This window comes from Bos grunniens, chromosome 7 (assembly GCF_055505025.1).
Source record: "Bos grunniens cultivar Pamir isolate PY7600 chromosome 7, Bosgru_T2T1.0, whole genome shotgun sequence".
Lineage (NCBI taxonomy): Eukaryota > Metazoa > Chordata > Mammalia > Artiodactyla > Bovidae > Bos > Bos grunniens.
The window spans coordinates 11,589,015-11,611,911 of record NC_141171.1 but is presented as its reverse complement, the minus strand read 5'-3'; the positions used below and the strand labels follow the sequence as shown (position 1 = coordinate 11,611,911).

General features: G+C 55.4%; 1 protein-coding gene and 1 long non-coding RNA gene across 5 annotated transcripts in view; one reads left to right on the top strand and one right to left on the bottom strand.

Moving 5' to 3' along the window:
• Positions 1-22,897, bottom strand: part of ADGRL1 (adhesion G protein-coupled receptor L1) — a 50,672-nt gene that overhangs the window by 23,233 nt on the left and 4,542 nt on the right. For all 4 annotated transcript variants that reach the window (XM_086408839.1, XM_086408842.1, XM_086408840.1 and 1 more), the window contains exons 2-3: positions 8,285-8,447; positions 3,652-3,865 (exon numbers count right to left, since the gene is read on the bottom strand). In XM_086408839.1, coding sequence (XP_086264965.1) covers positions 3,652-3,865; positions 8,285-8,354 — 284 coding nt within the window. In that variant the 5' untranslated portion in view covers positions 8,355-8,447. The remainder of the gene's footprint in view (positions 1-3,651; positions 3,866-8,284; positions 8,448-22,897) is intronic.
• Positions 229-13,511, top strand: LOC147368391 (uncharacterized). The gene is made up of 2 exons (XR_015166629.1): positions 229-477; positions 13,265-13,511. It is a non-coding gene; the product is annotated as an uncharacterized LOC147368391 (long non-coding RNA).

Genomic DNA, 22,897 nt, shown 5'->3' with positions numbered 1-22,897 from the left:
CCCACACAGTGGAGCATTATTCGGCCATAAAAAGGAAGGAAGCGCTAATACTACACCATGGATGAGCCCTGAAAACATCAAGCTCAGTGAGAGAAGCCAGCCTGAGGCCACGTGTTTCACAGTTCTATTTATATGAAATGTCCAAAACAGGCAAATCCAGAGACAGAAAGTAGATTAGTGGTTGCCAGGGACTCAGGGGAGGGGAGGGGGGTGGGGAGTGACTGCTCAGGGTGATGGAGTTTCCTTTTGAGGTGATGAAAATGTTCTGGAACTTGACAGAGGCAGAGATTGCACAATATCGTGAATGTAATTAATGCCACTGAACTGTTCACTTTAAAATGGTGCATCTTTTGTTATGTGGATTTCGCCTCTATGAAAACAAAAAGAAAAACACAGAAATGCTGGCCTTCCTGGAAAAACCACATGTCCAGCCTCCCCTGCTGGGAAGTGCCTGTGACTTGAGTTCTAACCCAGAAGGTGAGAGTGGGTATGATGTAGCCTTTAAGGGAGTGGCCCCGGGGTGGAAGTAGGGGGCGGGGTTTCAGTACTCAGATAGAAGCAGGTGCTGAGGGTCTTTTCAGTTCTGATCCTGTTTGTGAGCTAAGTCCCTTTAGTTGTGTTCGACTGTTTACAATCCTATGGACTGTAACCCACCAGGCTCCCCTGTCCATGGGACTCTCCAGGCAAGAATACGGGAGTGGGTAGCCATGCCCTCCTCCAGGGGATTTTCCCAACCCAGGGACAGACCCCGTGTCTCTTACATCTGCATTGGCAGGCAGGTTCATTACCACTAGCCTCACCTAGGAAGCCGATCCTGTTTAGGCCACTGTACTTACCCTAGGGTGTCTCTGTCAGAGTCACAGAGCTGGACCCTGAACTAACGTAGAGTCTCCACATGTGACGACAGCGGGGGCAGTGGCCTCATCACGTTCGCTTGGCCCCAGTGACCGAACTACTGTGTCCCCCACCCCTCTGCCCCAGAATTGAGACCCCATGGGCGTCGGAAACTAGGCGAGTTTCTGTGCAAGCAACTTGGGGAGATGGCGAAAACCACCATAGACCCTGAGGCTGGTCCGAGTAAAGTGGGCAGGGAGGATCTGGAGAGGCAGTGGGTAGGAGAAAAGGGAGGCTGGACTGGGATGGTCCATGCAGGGGTGTTGGGAGATGGAAATTAGGGAAGAGGGAGAAGATTGCTTCAGAGAAATAGTTTTTTGTTTTCTGTGTGTTTTGCCACACCGCTGGACCTTATTTCTCTGTGCTAAGTTGCTTCGGTTGTGTCTTACTCTATGTGACCCTATAGACTATAACCCACCAGGCTCCTCTGTCCATGGGGATTCTCCAGGCAATAATACTGGAGTGGGTTGCCATTCCCCTCTCCAGGGATCTTCCCGACCCAGAGACTGAACCCAGGTCTCCTGCATTGCAGGCAGATTCTTTAACGTCTGAGCTACCAGGGAAGTCCCCAAAGAATACTGGAGTGGGTTGCCGTGCCCTCCTCCAGGGGATCTTCCCAACCCAGGGATCGAACCCATGTCTCTTATGTCTCCTGCATTGGCTGGTGGGTTCTTTACCACTAGCACCACCTGGGAAGCCCCTGACTAGGGATCAAACCCATGCCCACTGCAGTGGAAGCTCAGAGCCTTAACCACTGGACCACCAGGGAAGTCCTGAGAGTAGATGTTTGAGAAAGAAATGGTGGAAGTGAGAGGGTGATGTGGTTCCAGCCCGCCCCACCTACCTGAGCCACTTGACCATGCCCATTCCCTGCCCCAAGCTCTCAGAAGGCTTCTGGAAGCCCCATCCAGTGAGGGATTCTAGAATCCCCGAGGAGCTGTGGAGCTGGCCCCAGGCCTCCCCTTTTCCAGTTTTCTGCTCAGGGTCCTGGAGTGAACCCTGCTCTCTCTCAGGCATTTGGCAAAAATTCAGTGAGCGCCTGTGGGGTAGCTGGCTGCGGACATGGTGGAGACAGACAGCACTCTGTGGGGCTGACAGCCCAGGGAGGGAAGACGTAAAAGAGACATGATAAAGAGGCAATACAGCCAATGAACTGTGGGCAGAAGTCAAGACTAGGAGAGAGAGAGACAGAGAAGGGGCTGGGAAGTGGGGCGGGGGCACTGTGATTTTAGAGTGTGGTCAGGTAGACCTCATTAAGAGGCTAGTCAGGCAAAAAAAAAAAAATCCCTGAATGGGGGACTTCTCTGGCAGTCCAGTGGTTAAGACTCTGTGCTTTTAATGCAGTGCGGGGGGCGTGGGTTCAATTCCTGGTCAAGGAAATAAGATCCCACGTGCTAGTAGCGGGGTGCAGCAAAAAACCATAATTCAAATGAAAGAACCTGAGTAAGGGGAGGGAGGAATCACGCGGGTTTCGGGGAAGAGGATTCCAGACAGGGGGAACAGCCAGCACAAAGGTCCTGAGGGAGCCCCTAGCAGAAGGTGGGTGATGAGTCTAAGGAGTGGCCAGGTAACTGAAATCCAGTGAGGAGGAGCCTGGAGAAGGTGAGGACTAGAGAGGACGCTGCAGAGTGTCCAGGGCCTTGTGGACCTGAGGAGGACTTAGGCCTTTTGCTCTGAGTGAGGTGGGCACCAAGGAGGGATCTGATAGGAGGGCAGAACCTGACTCAAGTGCTCACAAGCGCTCTCTGGCTGCTATGGCGGGAACAGACTATAGCAGGCAGGCAAGAGAAGGCAAGGAGAGGGGGCAGAGCATGCTGTAAGCAGCCGTGGGGGGTTTGGCGTGGAAACAGCAGCAATCAATCTGGGTTAAAAAAAATTTTTTTTTTTAATCTGGCTGCACTGGGTCTTCACTGCTGTGTGCTAGCTTTCTCTAGTTGCGGCGACGGGTGCTACTCTCTAGCTGTGGGGCTCGGGCTTCTCATTGCGGTGGCTTCTCTTGTTCCAGAGCACAGGCTCTAGGTGCACGGGCTTCAGTAGTTGTGGCACATGGGTTCAGCAGTTGTGGCACATGGGCTCAGCAGTTGTGGCACACAGCATCAGTTGCCCTGTGGCATGTAGGATCTTCCCGGACCAGGGATTGAACCCATGTCCCCTGCATTGGGAGGCGGACTCTTAACCACTGGACCACCAGGGAAGTCCTAAATCTGGGTAAAATCTGAAGGAAGGGCTGACGAGCTGTAGGTGGTCTGGCTTGAGTGTGTAGCTTTGTACACCTCCCACCCCCTACTCAAACACACACTTACAGAAAGGAACAGTCTTCACACTCACTCACTCCCTCACATTCTCACACACCTCTCTCTGACACAAACACATAACCTTCTGCCGTCCATGTTTAATGTCACCTCCTCAGGGAAGCCCTCTGGGCTGTCCCTCAGCTCCTCTGACACAGCCCCCTGTCCTGCCCTGGCCCTTACCCTGCAAGCCCCCGCTAATCTTAGGATGAGCGTCTGGAGGCAACGGGCTTTTGGCGAAGGGTATGGCTTGGGGAGGTGACAGGCTGGCAGGGGGTGGGCTGGGTCTTACTGGCTGTTTGCGTGGCACCTAGCCCCTAGTAGCTGCTCAGGAAATATGTGTCGAATGCCCACAAGGAAGGGTGAAGGGGAACAGGGTGTGCTGGCCATGGGGCGCGCAGAGGACAGGCACCTTATTTGGGGCCCCTCGGGACTGCTGTCACCCCTTCCTCCTGGAGCCCCTCACCTCTGGGACATGATCTTGAAGGCATCTGGCAGGTAGCACTGCACGTTCTCCATCTGGAAAGGGTCGGCGTCGCAGATCTTGTCATCTGTGCGCCCATAGTTGGCATTCTCCACCATGATGACGTCGCTGCCCGGGCACCGCAGCTCGATGGGGTAGCCTTCACATGCCAGCTCCCGGCGCATCAGCCCAAATGGGAGCCCAGCCCGGCTCAGGCCTGCAGGGAGAAGAGGGAGGGAGTCGGTCACCACCAGGCCCAGGAGGGGTGGGACAGAACCCCACTGAAGAGGCTCCACCTCCAGCTTGACTGTATCGGCCTGCAGGCTGTATGAACCTCAGTTTACTCATCTGTGAAATGGGCTTCTCGGTGTGCCCACTTGTGTAGTAAGGCCATTAGCCCAGCCCAAGAAGAGTCTGGCTCCTGGGACGTGTCCTATGAGCCCTTCTAGTGTCCTTTGTGAGAAGAGTGTCTTTACTTGGGGGCCTGGAGCCATGCCAGGATAGCCTGTGTGAACTGTTAATGGGTTAAATCAGGTCTTCCCCCCTCCACCAATTCAGATGCTGAAATCAAGCCCTAAGCCCCAGTATCTTAGAACAGCGGTCCCCAACCTTTTTGGTACCAGGGACTGGTTTCATGGAAGACAATTTTTTCCATGGACGGGGTATGGGGACGATTGTTTTCGGATGTTTCTCATAAGCAGCGCGCAATCTAGACCCCTTGAATGCACAGTTCACAGTAGCGTTCACGCTCCTATGAGAATATTAATGCCACCGCTGATCTGATAGGAGGTGGAGCTCAGGCGGTAATACAAATGATGCAGAGCAGCTGTAAATACAGATAAAGCTTCATTTGCTGGCCCACCACTCACCTCCTGCTCTGCAGCCTGATTCCGAATAGACCATGGATCACTACTGGTCTGCAGCCCAGGAAAGGGACCCCTGCCTTAGAATACGAGCAGATTTAGAGATAGCATCTTTACCGAGGTACTCAAGTTAAAATGAGGCCACTAAGGTGGGCCCTAATCCAATATGAGTGCCGAGGAATTGAAGCTTTCAAACTGGTGTTGGAGAAGACTCTTGTGAGTTCCTGGGACAGCAAGGAGATCAAACCAGTCAATCCTAAAGGAAATCAACCCTGAATGCTCATTGGAAGGACTGAGGTTGAAGCTGCAGCTCCAATACTTTGGCCACCTGATGCGAAGAACTGACTCACTGGAAAAGACCCTGACACTGGGAAAGATTGAAGGCAGGAGGAGAAGGGGTTGACAGAGGATGCCATGGTTGGATGGCATCACCAACTCGATGGACATGAGTTTGAGCAAACTCCGGGAGATGGTGAAGGATAGGGAAGCCCGGTGTGCTTCAATCCATAGGGTTGCAAATAGTCAGATGTGACTGAACGACTGAACAACAACAACAAATCCAATATGAATGGTGTTCTTATAAAAAGAGGAAATTTGGACCCAGAGGCACACAAAGAAGGAAGATGACGTGGAGATGCAGGGAGGAAGATGATGACCACCTATGAGCCAAGGAGAAGGGCCTGGAATAGACTCTTCCCTGGTGGCCTTCAGAAGGAACCAATCTTGCCGACACCTTGATCTTAGACGTCTGGCCTCTAGAACTGGGAGGGAATACCTTTCTGTGGCTTCAGCCCCTCAGTCTGTGGCACTTGGTCACGACGGTCCTAGCAAACTATTAAATATAGTTCACTAACAATGCGGTTTCAGGTAGGCGTTTTGGGTGATGTATCAGCTGACCTCTTGAGGGGCTGGAGATTGAGGCCAGCCATGTCTATGTGACTGAGCCTCAGTAAAGACTCTGGACACCAAAGCTCAGAAGAGCTTCCCTGGTTAGCAGTATAACATGCGTGGTGTGGCTCATCATTGCCTAGAGAGTTCCCGCTGTCTGAGACTGCACTGGGAGGGAACCACCTGCACAGAACCTTCCCGAAGTTGCCCCATGCCCCTCCTCTCCTGGCTGATTTTCATCTGTATCAGTTCACTGTAGTCAACGATGTTGTTGTTTAGTCACTACGTCATGTCTAAATCTTTTGTGACCCCATGGACTGTAGCCTGCCAAACTCCTGTTTGTGGGATTTCCCAGCCAAGAATCCTGGAGTGGGCTGCCATTTCCTTCTGCAGGGGATCTTCCCAACCACAGAATCAAACCTGGGTCTCCTGCATTGGCAGGAGGAATCTTTACCATCTGAGCCACCAGTAATCAACTATAACCGCAAGGGACGGTCTTCCCTTGTGGCTCAGTGGCAAAGTCTGGTGGGCTACAGTCCATGGGGTCCCCTAAGAGCCAGACACGACTGAGCGAGTAAACAACAATAATGGTGCTTGTGAATTTCATGAATCCTTCAGGCAAATCATCAAAGCTGAGAGTGGCCTGGGGCACTTCTCTAACTTCGCACCACCCCCACCCACAGAGCAGGGAGGGTGTATTAGGGAATGTCCTCACGTTCTGGAAGAAACCACAGAGCCTGACTTTGCTACTTCCCAGCTGACAGGCCAGGTGGGTCCTTTGGGCCAGGGTTCCTCCCAGTGTGGCCCTGGGCATATCCACACTGTGTTCAGAGTGCAGATTCTGAGTGCCCCTAGACCCAGGCCTGCTGATCCCGAATCTCGGGGGTGAAACCAGGAGCCCCCGAATGGGTACACCCACCCGTAATTCCCATGCACACTCTCGTCTGGATAGCTGCTGCTGGCGCCTCACCAGGCCTGTTTCTGGATCTGTAAAATGGGCAAACCACAGCCCAGGGATGTACTGGGAGGCTTCTGTGCTAGAAGATGTTCTGGAAGGAGGTGCTGTGGACAGCGAGGGCATCCCAGGGAGGGGGCCCTGGCTTCACTTGGGAAACTTCCTAGGGTTGCCATGACAATGGAAGAACTTGCCCTGGGAGTGCCTGGCTCTTGGAGGGCTACATTGTCACATGTCAGCTCCCTTCCTGTGCCTTTCGGGGACTGCAAGCTGGGACTCAGGAGCCCGGTGGTTAGGGTTTAAATCCCAGTGCAGCCATTCCCTGGCTGGTGGCTTCACGTAGTCACTGACCACCCCAGTGCCCTTACTTCCTACTCTAGGGAGCCAACAACGCCTACCTCACGGGCCTCTGCTGAGGGGTGCAGAACTGGTCCGCAGTGAGCAGACAGGCCCCTGATTACTACTGTCAGGAGGATGATTAAGGCAGCTCGTCTCTGTGGGACAGAGCAGGCTCAGCACCATCCACGCCTGCCGGGGCAGCCACCTTCTTGCACACTGGTCCCAGCCAGGCCTATGCCGGGGGTCCGAGGGAAGCAGGGATACACAGCAGGGTCCCAAGCCACCAACATGGAGACTGTCACTGGTGGATGGAGAGAAAGTCCCAGTGTGCGCTGGCAGCAGAGACAGACGGACCCCCTGTGTTGTGATCTAGTCCCTCTGATGCCAGCTGGGGGCCCAACAGGGTTGGCAGCCAGGCCCTCAGGGTTTTTTGGGGTGAGTTGAGTCCCACTTGGGGAAAAGTTTTACATGTGTTCCTCCAGCGCCATCTGCTCCCACGTCTAATTTTAGTCCTTCCTGGGTCTGGGAAGGAGGCTGGGGGTGGAGGGCTGGCTCAGATGGGTCTGGGGGTGGAAGCAGCCCCACCCGGCCCCACTGGGGCTGTAGGGCAGGACCTGGATGGGCAAAGAACACGGGTGCTGTGGGATTGGAGGGTGCCAGCTGGCCGGAGCAGTGCCAAGGCCTGGTGGCATGGCTGAATGATGCTCCCTCCACCTTTGAGGCTCTCTGTGAGAGGGAGCGCTGGTGAGCAGGGCTCACCACCAGCGGCCTCCAGACAGGGCTGGGAAGAGTGGGGCAGGGGGCACCCCCAGGGCGAGGGTGAGGCCGGCAGGCCTCCTCTCTCTGCTTCTCATCCCGCGCTGCCCTTGCCCCCGCCTGGGCCCACCGTAGGGACAGTAATTGAGTAATCGGGCGAGGGTGGGCGGGTAGGCTCCGGGCACTAATTGTGGCGTGTGCGGGATCCAGGGCCGGCATAGGGCCGAGCCGGATAATTAGTTGTTTTTAAATAAACGTCAGCGGGCATGCTTTAATTAAGCCTTCTTCCCAGCGAGAGCCTCGGAGATGTAATCACAGAGAGACACACACACACAGGAGACAGAAGAGCCTCACCAGGAAGGCCTGTCCTGGTCCTGGAGGCCACAGCCCAAATCCCAGGCCCTAGGACCCCTGGCGGGACGAGCCCTGGAGCTCTGGGTTGGGGGTGAGGGGCTGATTTGGGGACCCCTTGAATCAGGGTATCTGATCACCAAGTCTTTCTCTGCTCTGGGTCTGCCAGACTTAGGCTGGGTGGGGGCCTGATTCTCTTAACAAGGGATCAGGAGGTTGTGGTGGTTGAGTCACTAAGTCATGTCCGACTCTTTTGCGACCCTCCGGACCGTAGCCTACCAGGCTCCTCTGTCTATGGGATTCTCCAGGCAAAAAGTGGGTTCCCATGCCCTCCTCCAGGGGAATCTTCCCAATCCAGGGATTGAACCCAGGTCTCCTGCACTGGCAGGCAGGTTCTTTACCGCTGAGCCACCAGGGGAGCCCTGGTCAGGGGTATTTCGGGGTTTCATCCCCTCTACCCTGCCTCGGCCCCCTCAACACCTACCTTGGGTGGCTGAGGTGACGAGGATGGCTGTGACGCAGAGACTCCAGAGCGCGGCGGCCAGGCGGGCCATGGCGGCGGCCAGGGGTGCGTTCTCCGCTCAGTGGGCTGTGCAGGGGGCCTCGCCCTGCATCACCAGGTGGGCACCACGGCCTGGTCCACCAGCCTGTGGAGGACAGGGAGAGTGAGGTGGGGGGCAGGGCGGGCTGAGGAGGAGGGCAGATCCCCTCTCTTTCTGCAGGTGCCCGAGGGCCTCTAGCCCGCTGCCCCGAGAGGGGTGGACCAAGCCGGCCGTATCTGACAGAAGCGGCACCCCTGGGCCAGAGGCTGACCCCTCCAAGGCCTCTGGCTCACACTGCAACCCCCCCACCCCAACAGGTGGACCCACCCATTTGGGCACCTTGAATCTCCCAGAAGCACCTCCTGGGGTCTGCCAGTGCCCCCTTCCCCAGGTGGCTGGGGTAATTCTTCAGGCAGTATCAGTTAAGAAGGGCCCACCTGCACCCAGGCAGGCCCCAGACCCTCCATCCCAGAGGAGAACCCTCTGGAAGCCTCTTGAAATTGAGACCCTGCCAGTTCGTCTCCCCTACCCCAGCTTCCTCATCCAGCACGGCGTCCAGGGTGGGGGACCCAGGCGTCTTGGCCCCGGCCTGCAGCCTCTCGGGCTTGGGCAGGAGTCCAGGGCCCCACCCCCAGCCCCTTGGCTTCCTGTCTCTCTGGCTCTGGAAGCTAATTAGAATCCAGCTGGCTGGCGCCACAGATCAGGGACCAGGGACAACTAAGTCCCCTCTTTCCTCTCGGGGGGACCCTCAGGGTGAGCTGGAGATGGGCAGGCGGGGTGAGGGGTGGGTGCAGCCCCTGGGGGGGCTGGGGAGGCTGGAGGAGGGGTGGGAGCTGTATGCCCTCCCAGGCTAGCCCCCTCTTCCCCAGTCTGTCCTTCCCGGGCACAGCGGCTTCGAGGGCACAGAGCCGGGTTCTGACCACTTTTTCTCCCTCCTAGCCTCTCCTCTTCTCACTGCTTCTGTCTCCCCTGCGATACTCCTAAGATGGGACACCCAGATCTCCACCCTTGGTCTTTTGCTCCATCTACACCCCGGTTCTTCAAGTATGACCCTGGCCCAGGGGCACCAGCCTGGACAGCAACTTGCTAGAAATGTACCTTCTCTGAGGAGGGTCAGCACCCATGTTTCTTTTTTAAAAAACAGTTTCTCTTTTACTTGTTTGGCTGAGTTCTTAGTCGTGGTTCACCAGCTCAGTAGTTGTGTGGCATGGGTGTAGTTGCTTTGTGGCATGCGGGATCTTAGTTCCCTGGCCAGGGATCGAATCTGCACCCCCTGAATTGCAAGGCTGATTATTAATCACTAGACCACCAGGCAAGTTCCAGCACCCCATGTTTTATCTGGCTCTCATTCCCTGATAGCTCAGTCGGTAAAGAATCCGCCTACAATGTGGGAGACCTAGGTTTGATCCCTGGGTTGGGAAGATCCGCTGGAGAAGGGAAAGACTACCCACTCCAGTATTCTGGCCTGGAGAATTCCATGGACTGCAGAGTCCATGGGGTCGCAAAGAGTGGGACACAACTGAGTGACTCTCACTTCACTTCTAGTGTGCAAACCCTTGGTCTGTCCTCTACTCGCATCCCCCACGTCTGTCCTATGGTCTCAACACCAGGGACAAGCTCATACTTTCCAAGCCTCTTATTTACAGTTTGGAATCTCACAAAAGAGCCCTGACGACTGGTTGTTTTTCCCCCCACAGTTGAAAGCCTATCAACCAGCCCGGTAAGCTCCCTGACCCCACTCTTGCCTCCTGCTCTTCTTCAAGCAGCCCAGACCCTGCCCCAGGGCCTCGGCACTTGTCACTTCCTCTGGGTGAATCTTCTGCCTGCCAGTTATTCACATGGCCTCTTCCTCTGCTCCCTGGCCTCCTTCAAACCTTGGTTCAAATGTGACTATTTCTCTTTTTTAACGGATGTGCCCCTCCACAGGCAGGGATCATTGCATTGTTTTGGTCCTGCTTCCACAACAGGCCTGAATGTTTGTTGAACAGCTGTTGTTCAGTTGCTCAGTCACGTCCAACTCCTTTGCGACCCCATGAACTTCAGCCTGCCAGGCTCCTCTGTCCATGGGATTTCCCAGGCAAGAATACTGGAGTAGATTGCCATTTCCTTCTCCACGCTGAATCAGTCTCAGAACCCGAACCTAGAAATCCTCCTCAATTACCAACTTCTCTGCTCCCCTCTCCTTTATAAGCTCCTCCAGCAAGTCCCATGGGCTCTGCCTCCCTCCAAAGTACCCTGTCAATCTGCCCACTCCCCAGGGCCACCACCAGGCCCAAGCCGCCACCCTGCTGCCCCCAGAGGCTTGTCCTGGTCTCCTCCTCTTCCCAGCCTCGCTGCCTCCACTCAGTGCTAAGGCCAGCATTCAGTGATGTAAATTTGAGCGTTAACCTCCCCCTCTGCTCTCCCCTGGGGTCTCCGTTCCTCACCAGGACCCAGAGGCTGCTGGTTGGGCTGGTGTCACCACGTTCTCCAATGCAACCCTCCTCGCAGTCCTAGGAGCTCCAGCTTCCTTCCGGCCTGAGCCCTTGCCTGGGCTGCCCCTCTGCTGAACAGCCTCCCAGTACCCCCATCGCCTGCTGCAGCTTCTCAGCACTCAGGGCTCAACCTCAAGGTCACCCCAGCAGAGCAACCTGCCCTGACCACCCCCAGCACTCCTGTATCCTCGCTCGCCATCCTTTAGCCCTGTTTTTATTTTAACTTATTTTGGTCACACTGTGCAGCTTGTGGGATCTTAGTTCCCTGACCAGGGACCGACCACTGAACTGCCAGGGGAGTCCCCAGCCCCATGTTTAATTCACAGCACCTGAAATCACCTTCTTTTTTCTTTTAAACATTTTGCCTTTTTAAAGAAATTGTTTATCTGGCTGCACTAACTCTTAGTTTCAGCATGTGGAATCTAGTTCCCTCACCAGGGATAGAACCTGGGCCCCCTGCATTGGGAGCCCAGAGTCTTAACCACTGGACCACCAGGGAAGGCCCTGAAATCACCTTCTTGTATAAGCAGGTCTATTGTCAGCCTTCCCCACTAGATCATGAGCCAGTTGAGGGCAGGGACTCAGCACAGCTTCTCAGGGAATAAAGATTTGGGCTGCTCACTCATGGGGCAGGACGTCCCTCCAGGGCTGTCTCCTCTCATGAGAAATAGAAAGTAATTTCCCGGCGCAGCTCCCCCACCCCGACCCCCAGGACCTTCCCCAGCTCCCAGCCTTCAGCAAACTCTCCCCTCTACTTCCTCAGCCCACAACCATCTCTCTCATCCCACAACCCTGTCCAGATGTGGCCTTGGATGGTTTCCTTTCATTCTGAAGCATTCTACAATTTTACATGGTCTGGGGCGGGGTGGGGTGGGGGGCATCACCTCATTCCCACCCGCATCTTCTACTTTCCAGACTCGGGGTGGAGCGGGGAACTGGCGCTAGGCTGCTGGATGCTCCCCTCCCTGGCTCTCCCCGAGGGAGTGTAGCTGGTTAGCATTCTCCCTCTGGCTCCCTTAGGGAGTTAAACCGGTTAGCGCCTGGTTAATGCTGAAGAGGCTGCCAGATGCCAGGCTCTGGGTGTGGCCGGCCAACATGGGTCTGGGGTCCAACTCGGTCATTTCATGCCCCAAGGCCCTGAGTGGGTCCCCCCACCCCCAGTTCCCTTGACACCTTGTTTCTGCAGGGTTCTCATAAGGACCGCAGCCTACATGCACAGTAAGCCAGCACAGGATGCTGTCCCAGAGTAAGGAGGGTCAGGACCCAGGAAGCATCCATGAAGGAGCTAGCTCTTCTCCTCCGGGCTGGCCCCGCTCCCCGGAACCCCAGGACCCCAGCCCTCTTCCTGTCCACACCCCACTCAGGGATTCCACCAGCCTCATGGCTTTAGACACCATCTGTACCCGTGACAACTGCCGCCTCTGAGTCCCAGCCCCGTTTCTGTCCTCACATCTACACTTCTGTCTGGATCTCCAAAGCACCTTGACCCTGACCAGACCTGACCAAACTCCCGGTTTCAGGGCATGGTCCCCCCTGGCACCATCCTCCCAGGGCCTTGGGTCAGAATTCAAGGAGTCAAAATCTGGGATTTCCCTCTTCCCTCACCCCCACAGCCAGTTCAGGATTAAGTCCGGGGTCTGCACCTCCAGAACAGCCCAGCGTCTCTCTGTCCATTCTCAGCATCTGTCCTCCAGACCTGGGCATTCCCATCTTCACCAAAGAGCTCTGATCCCTTCCCCGCTGCCCTCCAGCACCTCCACTCCTACATCCCAGGCTTCCCCTGGCGGCCAGAGGGGCTTTTTAAAAGGTTGTGGTATCACACACACACACACACTGTTGTTTAGTTGCTAAGTTGTGTCCAACTCTTTGCGACTCCATGGATAGTAGCCCACCAGGCTCCTCCATCCATGGGATTCTCCAGGCAAGAATACTGGAGTGAGTTGCCATTCCCTTCTCCAGGGGATCTTCCCCACCCAGGGATCAAACTTGCATCTCCTGCCTTGGCAAGCGGGTTCTTTACCAGGGAAGCCCTATATATATATGTGTGTGTGTATATATATATACATATATGATGTAAAACTTGTGATTTTAATCATTTTTAAGTATACAATTCAGTGGCATTAATTACATTCTCAATGCTGTGCCACCAGCACCTCTATTTCCAAAACTTTTCTATCGCCCCGAAGAGAAACTTGTGTGTGTGTTAGTTGCTCAGTTGTATCCGACTCTCTTTGTGACCTCACAGACTATAGTCCACCAGGCTCCTCCGTCCATGGGATTCTCCAGGCAACAACACTAGAGTGAGTTGCCATTCCCTTCTCCAGGGGATCTTCCTGACCCAGGGATTGAACCTGGGTCTCCTGCACTGCAGGCAGATTCTTTCCCATCTGAGCCACCAGAAACTTGGTACCTGCTGATCAAGAACTCTTGTCTCCCCGCTCCCCTCAGGTCCTGGCAACCACTCATCTGCTTTCTGTGTCAATGGATCTGCCTGTTTTGAGCATCGCACACACGTGGAATCAGATAATCAGTGGCCTTTTGCGTCTGGTTTGTTTCACTCAGCAAGATGTTTCTGAGGTTCACCCGTGTGGAAGAGTGTGTCAGTTGGGTTCCTCTTCCTGGCTGAGTAATATTCATTGTACGAATGAACCACATTTCTTCATCCATTTGGATAAAAACATTTAATTGGAATATAGATGATTTACAAGGTTATGTTAGTTTTGGGTATACAGCAAAGTGAATCCATTATACATATACATATATCCACTTTCTAAAAAGATTATTTTCATATATACACCGCTACAGAGTACTGATAGAGTTTCCTGTGCTATATAGTAGGTCCTTATTAGTTATGTATTTTAACAGAGTAGTCTGTATGTGTTAATTTATTTTTGTTTGTTTTTGGCCATGCCGTGTGCCTCGCAGCATCTTAGTTCTCTGACCAGGGGCTGAACCCGCTCCCTAGGCAGTGAATGGAGAAGGGACTGGCAACCCACTGCAGTATTCTTGCCTGGGAAATCCCATGAACAGAGGACCCTGGTGGGTTACAGCACATAGGATGGCAAACAGTTGGACAAGACTGAGCAGCTAATAACACCTAGGCAGTGAAAATGTGAAGTCCTAACCACTGGATGACCAGGGAATTTCCTATCCATTCATCACTGACGGATACTTAGGCTGTTTCCACAGAGAGGACCTTTTCTTTCAATTTATTTATTTTTAATTGAAAGGTAATTGCTTTATAATACTGTGTTGGTTTCTGCCAGACATCAACACGGATCAGCCATAGGTATACATACATCCCTCCCACTTCAGCCTCCCTCCCACCTCTCGCGCCATCCCACCCCTCTAGGTTGTCTTGGAGCGCCGACCTGAGCCCTGAGTCATGTAGCGAATCCCCACTGGCTGTCTAGTTTACATACAGCAGTGTATATGTTTCTATGCTCCTGTCTTCATTCATCCCACCCTCTCCTTCCACCCCTCCCGCCCCCACGTCTATAAGTCTCTTCCACAGAGGAGACTTTCTAAAGACAATCTTGGGACCTCCCTGGCGGTCCAGTGGTTAGGGCTTGGTGCTGTCACTGCCGTGGCCCGGGTTCAACCCCTGGTTGGGGAACCAGGCTCTCACAAGATATGTGGCAGAGCCAAAAAAAAAAAAAAAAAAAGAATCTGAACACACTGCGCCTCTGCTTAAATCCTTGCCAGAGCTCCCACTTCACATCCTGTGAGACCACACACGTCCGGCTCCTGCCCCTTCCCCTCTCCTCCGGCCACGCAGTCCTGGCCGGTGCCCCTTAGATCTCAGCTCATGTCCCCCCCTCAGAGATGCGGTGGGCCTCCACCACCCTGCACCATAGCCGCTGGCAGCCAGTGCCCGCCTGGCCCATTCCCATCGTCCCGTAACCTCCCACGGCTGTTTTTCTCTCAGTAAAATGGGGCTGCTGCTTAGGGTAGCTGCACAGCATGATGAATTCACACCCAGGGAACATACAGGGCCCTGCCTGGTGTGCAGTGAGTTCAAGGTGTCCCCTGCTGCGCTGTCATCCCCGCACCCACCGGTCACGCCACTGCCACGTGACTTGACTTGTCCACTGGTGGATTTCCTTCGTACTCCTCCCGCCCCCAAGAAGGGAAGTTCCCGAGGCTGTCCCCTGGCACTTAGATGTGCAGTACTAGCTGTCGTTCAGTTGCTCAGCTGTGCACGATTCTTTGCGACCCCATGGACTGCAGCCTGCCAGGCTCCTCTGTCCATGGGATTCTCCAGGCAAGAATTCTGGAGCAGGTTGCCATTTCCTTCTCCAGGGGATCTTCCTGGACCAGGGATCGAACCTGAATCTCCCGCACTGGTAGGCGGAGTCTTTACCACTGAACTATCAGGGAAGCCCAGATGTATAATAGGTTCACAAACAAATATTTACCAAATGAACACACGAATGGTGGTGGGGATGGCTGGGGGGGGAATCTGCCCTGTGACCTAGGGGCCAAGCCTGACCCACACAGGCTGGGCACCATTGCCTCAGGGGCACAGAAAGTGTTCCCAATGGGCTGCTGCTGCTCCCGGAAGCCCCATCCCTGGAGCAGCTCCCTCACGAAGCCCCAGGCATCCCCAGGGCTGTCCCCACCTCGGGGTTGGAGTGGGGGGAGCTGGGCACAGCAGCTCTGTCCCCTCTCTTCCTGGCCTGACTGCACACCCACTAGGCCCTGGGGAGTTTCTCCTGGCACCTGGTGCTCACTGAAGTGGAGGTGAGGTCAGACGTGGTGAGGTGGGAACCACCTGGGAGATCCAGGCCTGACCAGCCCTGAGGCCTTGGGGTGGATGGAACTATATTCCCCCCAGAAAAGATACGATGGCGCCCTATCCCCCGGCACTTCAGAATGGGACCTTATTTGGAGATAAAGATGTAATTAAGTTAAAATGAATGAGGTCATCAGGGTGGGGTGTGTGTGTGTTTGTGTGTCTGTGCGCACTCAGTCATGTCTGACTCTTTGCGACCCCATGGGCTGCAGCACGCCAGGTTCCTCTGTCCATGGAACTTCCCAGGCAAGAATACTGGAGTGGGTTGTCATTTCCTTCTCCAGGGGATCTTTCCAGACCAGGGCTCAAACTCTCATCTCTTGCTTTTCCTGCTGTGGCAGATGGATTCTTTACCACTGAGCCACCTAGGAAGCCCCAGTACGGTGGACCCTGATCCAATCAGACTGCTGTCCTTATAAAAAGGACACGGACCCAGACCCACACACCCCCAAGGAGAACACCCCATGAAGACGAGGCAGAGATTGGTGTGACGCGCCTTCAAGCTACGGATTGCTGGCCAACCTCCAGAAGCTGGGGCAGAGGTTCCTTCTCTGTGCCCCTGGAAGGAACCAACCCAATGCTTCCATCTTGGGCTTCTGGTGTCTATAACTGGGAGACAATACATTTCTGTTAAAGCCACCCAGCCTGGCTTTAACAGCAGCCCCAGTGAACTCACACAGGGGGTCAGGGCAGACAGGGCAGGAGGGGTGGTGGTATATAGGCAGAGATGGGAGATGGGCCTTGAGCCTCACAACTTCAGGAAAACCTTTCTGCTCCAGGGGTGTGGGGGGTCAGCTGGGACCTCCCATTTGCCAGAACCACCCACGATGGCCAGGGGCAGCAGCTGACAGCGCTGTGCCCCATTCCGAGCACTGTACGCCTGTATCTCATGTAATCCTCATAAGGACTTAGTAAGGATGGGGGGTGCATACCCACATTTTATAGGAGAGGAAAGTGAGATCCCAAGGGCACCCAAGTGGCAAGGGGGCTTGGAACCCCAGGCTGATCACGGCAAGCTGGGGAGACCTGGGGGCCCTCAAGAGGCCGCTCTTCTGGGCCCAGACTGCTTCTGTAAGCCTGAGTGGCCTCCAAAGTGGGCATGCCCACAGGGGTCAGGTGAGCGCACACCTGTGTCTGTCCCCACTTTGAGCCTCAGGGAACTGGAGTGTTTGGGAAACTTGTTTCCCAATTTAACCCATGGGAAACAGGGCTCGCCACCCTCACGTTGAGAAGGGAGACTGGGCCCCAGGTGTGTTAGACCCCCAGATCATGCAGGCTGCCCACTGACCCCACACCTGCCTCTGTTTTTGCCTGAGCCCCACCTCAGTCTCAAGTCAAGGGGCAAAAGCATGTCCTGGGGGCAGGTGATGCGGCCCAAGCTCTGTCCTCAGGTGCCCTGGGATGGGGCAGAGGAGGGCGACAGGAGGAAAACCGGCTGCTGGCGGAGAGGGGGAGCCGCGAGCTTGCCCTAGAGTGTGGTTGCCATGGCAACCCTCTGTGCTCGAGTGGGTGGGAGTCTGAATGCCTGGAGGTGGGGGACACCACCAGCAGGATTCCGGGCCCCTGAGAACAAGTCTCCTTCCTCTTGCTCCCTCCTCAGCAGCCTGAGTTCTCCCCAAACCCAGCAGCCAGAGAGCCCAGCTCCATGGGCCCGCCTCCTCCAGGGAACCCTCAGGCATGGCCGAGTGGGTAAGCGGCAGGCCTGGGCTAAGGCCAGGGACTTGGCTCCTGGGTCCGAACCTGCTGTGTGCTATTTGCTCTCAGGCCAGACTCCTGGCCTCTCTGAGCCCATCTCCCCATTCCAACTCTAGGACTGACAGACTGCCATCACAGAGGTGGAGCAAGTGCCAGAGAGTGTCCAGCACATAACCTCCTTCAGGAAGGGGGCTGTGGGCTCTGGGGGTGGGGTCAGGCCAGGGTCCCCACTGAACCCTTAGCTCCACCCCTTCATCTTCCAACATCTCAGCAGAAAGCAGCCCGAGTCCTCCGAGGTGCTCAAGAACCTCTCCTCCTCCCATCCCCGCAGTGGCTCCTGCGTCTCCTCCTTCGGCATCTGCTCACTGTCTCCTCAGGCCTTGGTCCCCTCCCTGGTCCAGCCCTGCCGCCTCCTCCCTTTTCTCCTGCTCTCCACCCTCGCAGCCCAGCCTATTCCCCCTACAGCTGCCAGAGGGCGCCGGTGAGCACCTGAGTCCCCACACTGTCCCTTTCCGGCTCAGAACCCTCCATGGCTCCCACCACACTAGGAGCAAAGGTCAAAGCCCTTCTTCGGCCCACAAGGCCCTGTGCACTCAGCCCCATCCCGTCCTTACCCTCACCTCCTTCCACCTTTTCCTCCTCACTCACTAACACCAGGCAAGTATCCTCTCAGGGCCTTGGCACAGGCTGTTCCCTCCTCCCCAGACCTGCAAAGCTCCTCCCTTGCCTTCTTCAAGTCTTTACACAGACGCTGCCAGCTCTGGGAGGTCCTGCTAGCCCCAACATTCTTGCATCCTGCTTTCCCCGGCACTCATCCCTATCATGCCTGCCATGCTGCTGCTGCTGCTGCTAAGTCGCTTCAGTCGTGTCCGACTCTATGCGACTGGGCTATGCAGCCCACCAGGCTCCCCCGTCCCTGAGATTCTCCAGGCAAGAACACTGGAGTGGGTTGCCATTTCCTTCTCCAATACATCAAAGTGAAAAGTGAAAGTGAAGTTGCTCAGTCGTGTCCAACTCTTAACGACCCCATGGACTGCAGCGCACCAGGCTCCTCCGTCCATGAGATTTTCCAGGCAAGAGTACTGGAGTGGGGTGCCATTGCCTTCTCCATGCGTTTTACTTATTTGCTTATTATCTCTCTCCCACTAGATGTCGGCACCACAGGGTGGGGTTTGTCTGCCTATAAATTTTAAAAGGTCACTCTGGCAGCCGAGTGGCAGGGGTGGGACCATTCAAAGCCTCCCCTTCTCCACGGATGCCTCCTCCCTGGTCTCCTCCACATCTATCTGCCACTCCCACCCCTTCTGATCTCTATCCTGCACCCAGAGTGCTCTTGGCAAAATGAAAACTCCACATCACTGCCTGCCTACAACCCTCCATGGCTCCCTATTGCCTCAGAGGCTGCGACTTGGTATTTCAGGCCTGGATTTCCTGCTTTTTTCATCACCTTCTCTGCTCCGGCCTATTCTTTCCTCACCCCCCACATCTCTCACCCACATACCCAGAGGACTCCTGCCCTCTGTGCCCTCTTCCTCCAAAAGGCTCTGTCCCCCAGGACTGCATTGGAACCCACACTAGCAGTACACTGGGCCTCCACATTTTGCTCCCCTCACTGGACTTGGGCTCTGCGGTTGAAAGTCTATCTATCCCATCAGGGAACATTCCATCGTGGGTTGGCCTGGTTCTCTATTGCATGCCCAGTTCTGGTGAGGAGAGCGTTCTCGTTAATTCATTTAATGAACAAAGATGAAACAGACCCTTGGAAGAGGTCGTCCATTCAGGGGGTAGTTACCTAGTTCCCACCTGGTCACAAGTACTTTGGAGGAAAATAGACTCGAGGCAGAGAAAGAATGGGGGTGGGGTGGGGAATATGTGTCAATGCAAACATAGATGGGGTGGTCAGGGAACGCCTGGCTAAGTAGGTAACAATTTAGCAAAGGTCACAAGGAGATGAGCCACCGAGGTACTGGAGAAATAGTATCCAGGCCATGGGAAGAACACACATAAAAGTCCTGAGGTAGGTAGGAATGTGCTAGAGCGTGGCTCTGGTTCAGAGAGAAAGGGGAGAGTGGGAAGGGGTGAGGGCAGGTGTAGAGGGCAGAGCGAGCAGGGCCTGCGGGAGTGAGCCGGGAGCAGTGGAGCTTCTTTTTTTAAATATTTATTTATTTGGCTAGGCCAGGTCTTAGTTGCGGCACGTGGGATCTTTAGTTGAGGATATGAACGTTGAGTTGTGGCACATGGGGTCTAGTTCCCTGATGAGGGATTCAACCCAGGCCTCCAGCATTGGGAGTGTAGAGTTCTAGCCACTGGACCACCAGGGAAGGCCCACCCTGAGACTGAGTGGGGACAAGATGTGCCCTGACTCGGGTGAGGGGAGATGAGACTCTACGTGTGGGGGGTGATGATGAGAGCGGAAGGTGCTCCCTGGCCCCACCCTCTTCGTTTCTCTAGGTCCACCCTGCTGTCTGAACCAGAAGCCTGCAGTTTCCCCGTCCCCCTCCTTTCCTTCTGCCTTTCAATTGGTCACCCACTGAATCATGTCAACTCTGTCTCGAAAGCCCCGCACGGGTCCCTCTCTAAGGTCTCAAGGCCCCCGCCCAAGCCTTCATGTTGACAGCTGTGGTGGCCTCCGACCCACACTGGCCTCGCCCCCACCTCCCCCCTGGCCTGGGCTCCCTTCCCGCCTGCCCTCCACAGTTCCCGCCTATGAAGCAGCCAGAAGGAGCGCATACTAAACATTCTAACCCTGTTTCATGGCCTTGACCCCTTCCCAGGCCTCCTCAGCCCTGTGCACAAGTAGAAACACAAATCCAAAGCAGTCCTTCGGGCCCCAGGACCCGCATCCTGTCTCCCTGCCTGGCCAGGGAATGTCTTTCCTTTCCCGTCTGAGCTGCCCACTTCTTTCTGACCTCAGGGTGGGTCCCTTCCTTTCACTAACTCTCCCTGACTCCCCTCCACTTTATCCCTCCTTCCCTTCCAGGCCTTGGCTGGGAAGCCCTCTCCGCCAGGAAGCTCTCCCTTACAGGCCATCCGGCCACCTCTTCGATGCTCCTCTCCACAGCAGGTTGGAACCACAGGCAGCCCGAGACCCATTTCCACCCCAAGGTGCTCCCTGACCAATCACACGCCTCACATACATTCCAGGTCCCGTAGCTGCTATCTAGTCACTCAGCTGTGCCTAAGTCTTTGCAACCCCATGGACTGCAACAGGCTCCTCTGTTCCTGGAATTCTTCAGGCCAGAATCCTGGACTGGGTTGTCATGCCCGCCTGCAGGGCATCTTCCCAGCCTGGGGATCAAACCCTGGTCCCCTGCATTGCAGGCGGATTCTTCACTGCTGAGCCACCTGGGAACCCCCCAGGTACTGCAGAGCAGTGCTGAAAATGGTCACGGGAGCCAGGGCCTGTGGCAGAAGACATGGAAGAAAGCTCTGGGGCCCTCTGCTACCACCAAGCTGGCAGTGAAGGGGCAGAGACCAGAGGGTGGGGGAGATGGCGCTCAGTGGGGCAACAGGGAAGAGGCCCCAGGTCTCAGGGTCCTAGGTTTAAATCCCAGCTGTGCCCACTTTAGGCTGTGTGACGATGCAACTCCCCCTGCCCCCACCACTGTCCCTCCTCTGCCTTCTGTCTCTTCCCTGGGGAAATGGGACGAAAGTCTCACAATGGTGGTTGTGGGGCTTAGAAATAATATTCAGCGATTCTACATGACTCTTTATCTTATTTATTTGCCACACCTGCATAGCCTGTGAGACCGTAGTTTCCCCGACCAGGGATCGAATCTGGGAACAAGGCAGTGGAAGCCTGAATCTTAACCCCTGGACCACAAGGGAAGTACCCACACGTCTCTTTCAGGGCACCAACTGTGTGTGAGGCACTGACCGAGGTGTGGAGAGACAGCTGTGAATGAGCCAGACATAAAGAACACTAAAAAAAGTCAGTCCTGTGATGTACTAGTGGTTGGTATGTGTGTGTGTGTGTGTGTGTTGGGCAATGTTAAATACAGTGATGGAGAAAGGCCAGACATGTCATAAAGCTCTGGGAAGGTGAGGAAGAAGCCACAGAGGTGCCCAGGGAGGAGAAGAGCATTCCAGGGAGCAAGCACAGCTTGTGCAAAGGCCCTGGGGCTGTTCGGCGGAGGCGGGGGCTGTGTGTTTGACAACCAGTGAGAGAGTGGGCACCGGGGAACAGCAGGGGGCGTGGGCAGGGAGGTGAAAGGGACAAACACCACCAGACTCGCCCCTCTGCTGATGAGGGTGCATTCAAGGGCACCCTGACCTCCATCACCAGAGGCAAAAAAGGGTGGGTGGGTCTGCCAGGGTGGGAGTTGACTACCTATGGACTGGGCACTGCCCCCAGCCAATAAGCTTGGCCGCTTTCAAAGGATTAAGAAGAAGAGGCGGAGGAAGTTTATGCAACAGAGCTGCTAAGCCCGCCAATGTCTCCAACACTTGTTGTCTGGGTCTTCACAGAGGGAATCTGCAGACCCTCGATCTAGAGCAGTGGTACTCACCTGGGAGGGCCCATGATTTTGCCCCACCTGCCCCAGGCTGTTTGGCAAAATCTGGAGGCCTTTTTAGGTGTCATAACTCAGGGGTGGGGGGATTGCTCCTGGTATCTAGAGCATGGAGGCAAAGGATGCTGAAAAGTTCAGGCCTCCTCCCAAAGAATGAACAACACAGCCCCAATGTCAGGAACGCCATGGCTGGGAGACCCTGCCCTGGGCCCCTTGCCTGTCTGTCTCACCTCCCTGACACCAGATAGGAGCACCCACCTGGCTTCCTGGTCTGCCTGGTATTTTTAGCCTCGGAGGGAAGAGCCCTGGCTATTTTTAGTTTTGGGGAGAGGGGGAACAAGGGTATTTTTAGCCTGAGCATCTAATTATTGCAATTTTTATCTTCCCCAAATTTTGGATTTGGGGGAGGATGGTGTGGGAGGGGGTGGTGCAGTAGTAAAGAACCTGGCTGCCTGTGCAGGAGACGCAAGAGACGTGCGTTCGATTCCTCGGTCGGGAAGATCCCCTGGAGGAGGGCCTGACAACCCTCTCCAGTATCCCTGCCTGGAAAATCCCATGGACAGAGGAGCCTGGCGGGCTACAGTCCATGGTCGCAAAGAGTCAGACGTGACTGAGCACTGAGCTAAGCTGAGGTGGGGGGCGGGGGAGCTTTTGCTTGGCTGATTTCCTAGGATCTGAAACAAGGGTAGAGTGGGGTCCCATCATCCTATGAGAGTCTGAGTCAGTGTCCCCCTGGATCAAAGCTGCTCAGGCCTTGACCATGACATTCCCATCCCCAGCAAAGGCGGGGGCCCCCACGTGACCCTCTGGGCTCTAAACCCTATATGCACACTACCCCATGCCTGCCCACAGGGACACCCTCACACTCTGGAGCACCCATGAGGCCCTCTCAGGGAGCTGCCTCACAAGAGTGTGCATGGGACAGGTGCCGAGCTGGCCTGGTCTGGCCCCTGGTGGGTAGCCCTGGCTCCCCTAAGAGGACCAGGGTCCACAGGGACCCCTCAGTGTGCAAAGCCAGGGAGAGGGAGTCCCTTGGGGTCTCCGTCCTTTGAGAGGCTCCCCCCGCCTCCATTCACTCAG